The sequence below is a fragment of the Phasianus colchicus genome, chromosome 3, assembly GCF_987193195.1.
Source record: "Phasianus colchicus chromosome 3, bPhaCol1.hap1.1, whole genome shotgun sequence".
NCBI classification, from domain to species: domain Eukaryota; kingdom Metazoa; phylum Chordata; class Aves; order Galliformes; family Phasianidae; genus Phasianus; species Phasianus colchicus.
The window spans coordinates 3795391-3805169 of NC_143438.1; the positions used below are offsets into that span (position 1 = coordinate 3795391).

Genomic DNA, 9779 nt, shown 5'->3' on the forward strand with positions numbered 1-9779 from the left:
CGGTCTCTTCCTGGGGTGCCCAGGATTGATGCCTGCCACAACTGCAGGAGTTGGCTGTGCCGAGACCCTGCTGCCAGAAAAAGCCCCTCTTTTGCCCTGGTGCTGCAGGGAGTGGGACAAGGGCAGTGTGGGAGAGAAAACTCTGCCTGTCCAGAGACCTTCAACTCTGGAGCTGGTCCTGCGTTTCTCTGTCCCTGCTGCTCACGGGACACCCGCCCCACAATGAGCTTCACCACCTCTCGCAGGGCCTGATCTGTCCTTGGAGAAAGCGTCCTGCAACAGCAAGGATAAAATCTGTCTCACTCTTCAGCAGTGATGCCCCTACCTCATGGGCTGCTTTGGGATCTGGAGAGATTCGTGGCATCGGGCCCATTGCCACAGGTAAACCGTGCACAGCCTCAGAGCTCTCAGGGCGCTGTGTGCAGCACCATGACTCACAGGCTGGCTTCCTTCATCCGCAGCACAGGTGGCTCACCTCCACCACCCCACTTCCCTAGGCCTCGGATGGAATTGGTGCACGCTTACCATTTAGGGAAAGCAGTGCTGTCCCAGAAGACTCTGGCCAGCCGGGGCTGGGGCTGGACTGTGTGCTTTTTGATCGGTGGGCTGAACGCAGCCCTGCCCAGAGCCAAGACTGCAGCGTCTGATGCACGGACTCAGGGGTGAACAATCCTAATCTTGTTTATTACAAGTGCTCACATCACTTGTATACCTTCACAAGTTTTCTGTTCCTGGCTTTCCCATCCGCCCCTACAACTTTCCCATCCACCCTTACACGTCAGCAGCGCATTCTACAAACGCTCTTCAACCTTGCATGCAGGCGCTTAGCCAGTCACAGCCGTCAGGCGTTCTTTCTTCTTCTCGAGCTGTCCTTGGTTCCCGTGCTGTTTATCTTACTCCACAGATGCTGCTCTGAACAGTTTTCCTTGTTCTCCCACAGGAGACTGTGGGAAAGCAGCCTTGCTTTCCCTTTGCTGAAGGAATTGGGGACTAGGTTTCAAGATTGCTGAAAAAGCGGCTTAGTAGAAAGGATAAAAATGAAAATTATCCTTGTTAGACGTGTCCCTCAACTTCATTGTATATTTTGTCTGTGGCCCAAGACAATTCCTCTTCCTTTCTGGCCAGGGCATTCTTATCTTACATTCTTATCTTGCGCGGTCCTAAGTTGATGACCAACTATTTTGCCCTGCCACATTTTCAAGTCAACATGAGTGCCAAGCAAGGCACCAAGGCTAGTAGAGAGGATGGAGAAATGGGTAAGCAAATTTACCAACCAATTGGTTTTCTGCCAATTCTGTGTACGTGGCCCCTCTCTATCAATGCCACTGCTGTTGCCTGAGGTTCTGATCTCAGCAACTAGCAGAAGAGTGAACTGAACGTGTGATATCCATTCTGTTCTTTCCGCTCTTGCGGATGTATACATTGTCCTTGCTGTTTCTTGCAGAAATCATCCTTTGTTGAAATTAAATAACGACATCATAACCCCACATTTTGGAACTGCAACAGTTCAAGCCATCCACATGAAGGCAGAAGAAGCAATAGCAAACATGCTGTCTGTTCTCAAGTGTCACCCCGTTCCAAGTGAAGTGTTTCCCCAGTGATGCGCACCAGACGACAGTGCTACATCTCTGACCTATGAGAAGGCACGATTTCATGCAGAACCACAATTGGTTTTGAAAAGGAAAAACAAGCAGCCCTGTTCCTGCACAGCTCTTTTTGTCACTATACTGCAAAGCTGTCGACTCGCTCAGCTTACTCTGTACTGGCATTTACAAAATCAAAACAACGAAGTGGAACAGACAAAACCGTTCTGTTTGAATACTTTGATGTCTTCATCATGTCACTGAATTATCTCTGTAGGGTTCCATTAATGAGTGCTGGACCCTCTTCAAGCACCTCCTCTTTTTGAAGAGCGGGGGGACTGGCAAGTGCAGTATGTCAAAAGTCATGGAAGTGGGGCACGGGATTAGTTTGGCTCGATCTTCTAGAGCTGGGGTGGAAAATCAGTGTCTAGCAAATGGAAGTAAGGTCAGGTGACAGGAGTGAACTACAGATACGCTGTTCACCTCTGTAGGAAGAATATTAACGTGGCCAAAGCTCACCTGGAGTTAAAGGTGGCCCGTACTGTGGGAGACAGATATCAAAAAGTGCGTTTTAAAATACGTCAGTAGCAAGAGGAAGACCAGATTTTTCTCTGAGTTACTGGAAAACACACGCAAGACGGGAAGAAGCAGCCCAAACAGGATTGACAGGATGTTGTCTCAGACTGACTTCCAGCTGTTAAGCTGTTAAGCCTGGGCTCAGAAAGCCCCACTGGATGAGCATGTCACATTTGAGACAGACATTCCCTGCTTCAGCCATGGATCTGCCAGCAACGTCAAGGGGCAGGATGTGGAAGGGGCCACCCTCAACCCAGCCAAAGAAGTTGGGGGCAAAGCTGTCAGCGCGCAGATTACACAGGCACACTCGCAACACTAGAGAAGGCTCCCACTCTGAGATGGAGCTCGGAGCACTGGGCTTTCCTCCTCATCTTCTCACGCAAGGTTTCTGCCTTGGACTTCACCACCCTCGCAGCACACTGCGAGGCCCGGGAACTCTGGGGAGGGGAGCACCAGGCCTAACAAGGCCACCTCTGTAAAGTGTGCGTTTCACAGTGACCAAGGAAAGACCCACGGTGTTTGGGTAATGGGGTTGGGGTTTTATTGGGTATAGGGAAAGGGTAATAAGGAAAGTGGCGATGCGCGTTTGACAGTGTCACCATTAGCGTCGCCAGTAGTGAAAGATGGTCCTCGTTGAGCTGTTGGGTGACACTTAGTGGATGTCTAACTCGGCAGTCTCACAGCTGCTGGATCTGTCGTGGTCCTGGTCAACATGCATGACCACTACTCTCCGGACCTAAGGAGTTCAGTGTAAAGCTCAGTAGTTTTGTGAATGCAAAGACATGCAGCGCAACACTGCAAGTCTCTCTGCAGTACAAGAGAGTGGTTCTGCTAAACTAGGTCTAGAGAGAGCAGGCTCACGGTCCCTGTAATGTAATCGCAGCCCTTGTGGCCAGTCCCGATCTGGGGTAGCCTGCTGTGGGGCTGACTGACCAGGCACTGAGTCAGGCAGTGGCTGAGACTTCGGCCTGGGCAGATACAGGCTGTGAGAGCGAGGTGCTCAGGGCTCTGTATTCTGGGAGGAGGAGGAGGGACTCCGGTTGGAGAAGGGAGGGCCGCCAGACACCAGACGGCACCTCAGACCCTTCCACCTGCAGCTGCCTGAGCCGCACTGTGAACCTTCATCCCCAGCGCCCATTGGCTGGAAGGAGTTTCTGTGCGGAGGTCTCCAGCTCCACAGCCAGCTGCTCTCCATCCCACAGGCCCAGGAGGGTCTTCCCATGGCTTGCTACGGCTAGCTATGACACACTGCTTCCGAGAGCCCACTTACCACTCGACGTGATGCCTTGTCTGGCCTTGGCCCGGCAGGGGGTGCAGGTCTGTACTCAGCTCCGGGCAGATGATTGATGCCGGGTGCGTGTATCGATGGCCGACTCCACCACAGCACTGCAAGCTCACTGTAGGCACGCAGTAGGAGGGGGTGTGAGCACAGGGAGGCAGTGCGGGAGAGCAAACTGTCTGTCTGGGGAGCTTTACCTCTGGAGCTGGTCCTGCAGATCCTTCTCTGCATCTCTCTGTCCCTGCTGCTCACGGGACACCTGCTCCACAATGAGCTTCACCACCTCTCGCAGGGCCTGATCTATCCTTGGAGGAAGCGTCCTGCAACAGCAAGGATAAAATCTGTCTCACTCTTCAGCCGGGACACCCCTGCCTCTTTCTTCACCCAGTCTATTCCACACACGACCCCACTTGGCCCCACAGTCACTTCGATGCAGGACGACTTCCATGTGTGGGCTGCTTTGGGCTCCAGAGAGGCTCGTGGCATCGGGCCCTAACCATGATTATATCCACGGCCTCAGAGCTCTCAGGGCGCTGTGTGTGGCACCATGACTCAAAAGCTGGCTTCCCTGATCCACAGCACAGGTGACTCACCACCCCTCCTCCCCCAACTGCCCCTGGCCTCGGATGGAGTTGGTGCACGCTTACCGTTTAGGCAAAGCAGCGCTGTCCCAGAAGACTCTGGGCGGCTCTTCCTCGCCCTCTTCCCGCTTCCCCATCATCCTCTCCATCAGGCTGAGGCTGGAGCTGGAATCCTCTGTCTCGCTCTCAGACAGAGAGATGAAATACTCTTCCTCAGGGACTAAGGATTCCTGTATAGGAAGAGACACTCAGCCATCAGAGGTGCTGCTTCCCAGCATGCAGCTCCCCGCAAGACCATTCCAGTGGGGATTGCAGTGGGCCAGGAAAGCAAGCAGGAGAGGGACCTCAGCACGCTCTTGAGGCCATGTCTCAGCGTGACCAGGGCTTTGTTACAGCTCCCTGTTGGGTCCTCTTGCTCACAAAAGGCAGCAGTCCCCCATCCAGCTGTGCTGCACCAACACTGTTGCTCTGGACAGGGTGCTAGAGGTACCATGCAGTCTCAGCTCCCCTGGATGGGAAAGTGCTGCTGCTTTCTTGCAGGGATGCAAAGTACCTGGGCTGCGGGCATCTGCACTTCTTCTGGCTCGGCCTCCGTCTCCTTCACTTGCAACTTTTGCTGCTTGCCTTTTTCTGCTTTCTTCCCTTGCAACTTTTGCTGCTTCTTTTTCTCTTTCTGCATCATTTTGTTCTTTTTTTCCTCCTCAGCCAAGAACTTCTGGACCTCTTTTGGAAATTTCTTCTCCTCCTCCTGCTTCACCTGCTTCCCCTTCGTCACCTGCTTCCCCTTCGTCACCTGCTTCACCTTCGTCACCTGCTTCACCTTCTTCACCTCCTTCACCTTCTTCACCTCCTTCACCTTTTTCACCTCCTTCACCTTCTTCACCTTCACCTCCTTCCTCACCTTCTCCTCCCTCTCCTTCTTCACCTTCTTCCCCTTCTCCTCTTTCTCCTTCCTCACATTTTTCCCTTTCTCCTTCTCCTTCCTCACGTTCTTCCCCTTCTCCTCCTTTCTCTTCTTGGTCTCTACAGACTTTCTCTCGAGGGCGGCCTAAATGCAACAATACGCAACGTTAGTCTCCGTGGAGGCGGAGGGCTTTCCCTTCCTGCACTCCATTTCATCCTCTGTCTTCTGCCTTTCTGGTTTGCTGCCAGGCTCCTGCGGACCCGACTGAAGAGCCCTTCTGTGACAGCCAGGAAAATAAACAACCGCTGGGCTAAACGCAGTCTGGCAGCTGGCAGTTCTAGACAAGCAGTCAGGAACATCCCCAAATTAGCTCTTGGGGTGCCTTTCGGGAGGCTAACGGAAGTGAACAGCATATTCTCAAATGCCCTCGCAACTGATCTCTCTTCAAGCGAGGTGTCACATGAACGCGCAGTAAAGAACGCTGAGAGAATCAGTGATGCTCTTCTACAGTTCAACAAGACAAATGCGCTGCAGCAGTCTGTCACGTACCCTTCTCCTCTTCTCCATCGCTTCGGCAAAGAAGTCTATCATCCTGGGACCAGGCTGGACCAGAGGAGTGACTTTCTCTTGCTCTGTTTTTTCTGGCAAGGATCTCCTCGTGATGGCTGGTAGCAGCCTGTAAAGACACGGTGGGGGAGGGTTGACAGGAGGGCAGGAGGTGCTGGGTTTGCACTGCGTGCTTGAAAGTGCTTTAGCAGCTTCCGCAGCAAAAAAAGTCTGCAAGAGCCCCCAAATGACTGATCTGGTCTCCACCACTTCCCTCGAGACCTGGGAACAGCCTGCAGCACTGATAGCAGCCCAGAAACACGCTCACTACTATTCAAACGCTCCTAGGAAAGGAACACCCTCATCTCTGCTCGGGATGGTTCTTGTCACTTTAGGCACCAGGCTCGGCAAACAGAAAGCTCCGGTTCACTTCCATCTGAAGGGAAGCAAGAAAGCCTCTACACTCTTGCAAGGAGCGTTTGCCATTAGTTACGCAGCTAAGAAGTGACGCTACGGGACCTTTGTCATGCAGAGCTGCTTGAGTTCATACAGCCTCTGGATCCGGGAGAAACTTCACTCCCACAGAGGCAAGAGCATGGCATCGCCCGCGTTTCTTTTGCCAGGACTCTCACCTGGTGCGAGGCTCTTTCTCCTCGGCTGTCTGGTCTCTGCCCGGCATTCCAGTCAGTGCCGGTAACCTCATTGGAGAAAGCGCTGCCCGATGAAGGAGGCGCGTCTCGCAAAGGTCCCCTAGAAAGAGGAAAGGAGAAAACTTCAGAAAAGTTGCGTTTCTGACACGGTTTTGGCCCGACTCTTCATGGCTGTGGGGCAACGCTGTTCCCTGGGGAATGCTATTTGATGCCTGGTCTGTGTGTTGAAATGGGAGAGGCCCTGGCAGTTGCGGGTGGTCTCAAAGAGCCACCCCGGGGAGGGGACTCGTTTAGCACAAGAGGGGCTCTTGCATCTCTTGATGAGTGTCCCACGTACACAGCTTTGCTACTGGGGCGTGCTCACACCGGAGGAATTGCTTCTGTCTCATCTGAGAATTGTAATGGAAGCAAGCGAAGGGATTTCCAGGGCTGGCAGGACAGGCTGCCGAGTGGAGGCCACTGGCACATCCATCTGATGGGATGACCCCAGCGGCCACTTGCGATGGAGGGCTGCCCTGAGAACTTTCCCATAATGGTACAAAGAGTCACCGGAAGCGTCTCATGCTCTTCCAGGCACTCTGCGGTAATGTCATCTCTAACCGTCTCCTGACGGCAACCCACGGGTCCCTCACCTTTCCTGCCTCTGTCACCAGCTCTTGCCCAGCCTTGCTCACGTCTGGTCTTTAGGTGGTATTTCAGGTCCACCTTTGCTGTTTCGGGCTTCTCAAGTACGATCTCGTGCTTGAACCTGAAAGAGGAAGAAGCAGGCTGAAGGAAGGGCAACACTTCCCCTTGCAGCTTGACCCAATAGCGGAGCGACAGACGCATAGACGCATAGACGCTGTAAGGCCACTTTTCCCAGAGCAGCTCATTCTGGAGAACCGGACCAGGATCTCCAGTGTCTGGAGGGGCAGGTGAGGCCCGTCAGTACGTGCCAACGTTTTTCTGTCCTTGCTGTGAGAGCGGATGTGCTCCTCTCCCCGCGAGGAAGACTGGCTTAAATGTCCCCCCCAGTTTTGACAGTGGCACAGATGGGAAACATGATTTTGCTGTGCCATGCTCCTCCACAGGCAATCCAACTGAGCTAGAGCGAGCAGGGAGTTCCCTGCAAACCAGGCCTCTAAACACTGAAAAGTACCGTGGCGAGTACCATCTCACTCAGGCGCAGGTGGCAGCAGCAAGCATACTTACATTGGAAAGACAGTAACGTGTCCGGAAGTCATTTGGGAAGCTGCGCACTCACTGCGTGAGATGACCGACTTGCTCATTTCTGGCATCTGCAATCGGAACAGAAACAGACGATGGGAGGTGGGGACACTGGGAATGGCTGGCAGCTCCAGTCTCTCTTAGCCCAACACAACGAGAGCCACCAAAGGGAAGGGTCCGGGCCCCAGCAAGCCTTGCTCTGCCTGAGTCTCTGCTCCATGCTCTGAGTCGGGGCTGAGCAGTGACGCGCACCGTTTGTCTCCTGACTGAAAGCAAGGCCTTTTGAGGGCGCATATCCTGGTACAGAGCCAGGCCACCTCACGTAAAGTAAGAGTTCTACAGAGCCTGCTTTCTTGCACACCACCAGGAACCCAGGTGGCTGAAGAAGCATGGCAGGCCAGGAGAAAGGAGTCCCCTCGTCCCAGGAAGGCGTTTCAGAAGAATCAGACGTACTGCTGGGGAAACGCAAGACCTACCCCAAGAAGAGCCTGCAACAGCTCGGGAGTGCCATTGAGCTTCCCCAGGAAGTCCTCATAGAATTTCATCTGGACACGCCTTCCTTCAATCAGCAGCATGCCAACATCCCACCAAATGAAGGCAACGTTCTGCCTCTTCCCTATGCAGGCGCTGAACTGGCAGACAGTCCTTTGCACGCAAAACCGCGCCGCGCCTTCAGAGATGCCGTTTTCTGAGGCTATCTCATCATAAGGAAGTTGATGATACTCGTCGTGTCCTGGAGAAACGAGAGGAGAGGAACATGAGCACCTGGAGAGCCACTGAGCAGGCCACGCTCAAAAGTCAGCAGCTTCCAGGCCCTCAGGCAATGCACTGCCGTTGAGATTTTGAGGTGGAACCATTGGTACGTATCCGAGGAGACGCTGAGACACGGAGCCAATGAGACTGGAACGAAACCTGCTGCTGAAGCAGGTGAAGGAGTGCGCTGTTACCCTCTGTTGCCACTTGCAATGGCAGTCTGGCACACTTTCCCCACTAGAGCGCCAGGGCAACCACCTCTGTCAGACTCCATTCTTCCTACCTGCAGCGTCTACGTAGTCATACTGGAGGTCGTGGTCCTGCGCAAGAGCCTTTGCCAGATGAAAGACGGGTCTCTCAACAAGAACCAGATTCTTCTGCTGGCTGGGTGCGCACTCTCTGACGACGGTGAAAGTCCCCAGTCCAGGAATGCACACAGCCTGAAAGAGAAGAAAGGGCGGATCAGAAGAAGTTTTGCAGGGAATGACAGAAGACTATTTTCCTCTCGCCCCTCCTCCCCGTGAACAGCCAGAGAGCGCGGTCTTCCGGCTCCTAAAGACACAAGCGGGGCTCCCAAACTTGCAGTCACCCCCACAGGGTCCATTCGACTCTGCCAGCAGAGGACTCAGGAAGGCCCAGAGAATGTCCAGCCCTCTTTCCATCATTAGGCGTGGACCCCCTGGCATTTCAGAACTGACAGTGGAGCTGGCCATCTCGCATTGCAGTGCCCCTCTGGGGCGTGGTTCCTGCTTCCACGGACAGGAAGAATAGCTGCGCTCCGTGGCAAATGGACCCTCGGGGCTCAAACAACCGTGAGAGGGAGGGAAGGAGAAGGAGGCGAGTCCCACCTGGTAGAGAGCCAGCTGTCGACTCAGATAATAGGACGTGCTGAACCAGAACTTAGCGAGTTCTGCAAAACAAAAGGAAAGACGCGTCATGCTCTCAGGCGGCCACCTCGAAGCACTTCGGCACACCGAGCTCCCGCCAGAGCAACGCCGCATTTCTGAGACGAGCAATTCAGTTCCAGTGGCGGCTTCTGCTCGCAGATCCCTGGGAAGGCAGGGGCCAGGCCGGGAACGGCACCCAGGAGTCACGCCCGCCCAAGCGCTCCTCGGGCCCCTGGGCTGCTAAGGCGGCTGCCTTCTCGCAGCAGCCCGCCCCGCTCGGCCGTCCCCGCCTTCCTCCCTCGGGAGCAGGGCTTCCACGCCTGTTCTCAGAGATGTCCCCGGGCCCGACAACGTGCGTGCCGTCGGGCCCGAAGGCCTTACCAGACTGTCTGATCTTCTCCGCAGTGGGAGTCGAGCGAGGGCTCGAGCAGAGGGACGTTGCCATCTTGCTTCCCCCCTCGCCGCAGGTCAACAAGCGCAGCGGGCGGGCGGCCGTCCGGCAAAACAGCCCTCCTGCTCAGCCCTTCAGCCCTGCCCTGCTTCTGCTTCTCTCTGCCCGCTCCTCCTCGCGGCACAGCAGCTCCTCCAGAGCACGGCGGCGGCGAGATCGGCTCCTCGGCGAGCGCCCGGAGCCTCGTCGGCCTCTCTGGGAGATGTGGGCAGGGCGCGTGGGGTCGGCGAGCTTCGAGGGGGCGGCCGCCGCCGTGACGCGGGGCCGCGCCATTGTGAGCTCGGGCCGCGTCACAGAGGGGCCGCGCACGCCCTGCCGCGGGGCCCGGCGGAGCGGGCTCCGGGCAGGGCCGCCTCTCGGCCG

The 9779-nt window shown here is 55.3% G+C and overlaps 1 protein-coding gene across 2 annotated transcripts; it reads right to left on the bottom strand.

Moving 5' to 3' along the window:
• Window positions 1-2587: 2587 nt before the first annotated feature.
• On the bottom strand, window positions 2588-9432 carry LOC149918372 (uncharacterized). Of its 2 annotated transcripts, XM_090136837.1 has the most exons (13): window positions 9347-9432; window positions 8927-8988; window positions 8362-8518; window positions 7802-8058; window positions 7311-7396; window positions 6752-6867; window positions 6102-6219; window positions 5473-5599; window positions 4573-5067; window positions 4086-4249; window positions 3636-3758; window positions 3430-3556; window positions 2588-2895 (listed from the first exon to the last, which is right to left on the bottom strand). In XM_090136837.1, exons 1-13 carry the CDS (start codon window positions 9408-9410, stop codon window positions 2812-2814), a joined length of 1980 nt encoding a protein of 659 aa, XP_089992963.1. In that variant the 5' UTR covers window positions 9411-9432; the 3' UTR covers window positions 2588-2811. The 2 variants fall into 2 exon arrangements, with proteins under 2 accessions (XP_089992963.1, XP_089992962.1); XM_090136836.1 differs by lacking the exon at window positions 9347-9432 and having other exon boundaries at window positions 8927-9300.
• Window positions 9433-9779: the final 347 nt, after the last annotated feature.

Bases quoted from the DNA above. Each gene is read 5' to 3' on its own strand.
- LOC149918372 (XM_090136836.1), bottom strand. From the start codon at position 9,079: ATGCGGCGTTGCTCTGGCGGGAGCTCGGTGTGCCGAAGTGCTTCGAGG. The intron at 5,068-5,472 runs GTACGTGACAGA...TGTTGCATTTAG, and splicing joins CGATGGAGAAGAGGAGAAGG to GCCGCCCTCGAGAGAAAGTC. The intron at 2,896-3,429 runs GTAAGTGGGCTC...TGAACTCCTTAG, and splicing joins ACAAGGCATCACGTCGAGTG to GTCCGGAGAGTAGTGGTCAT.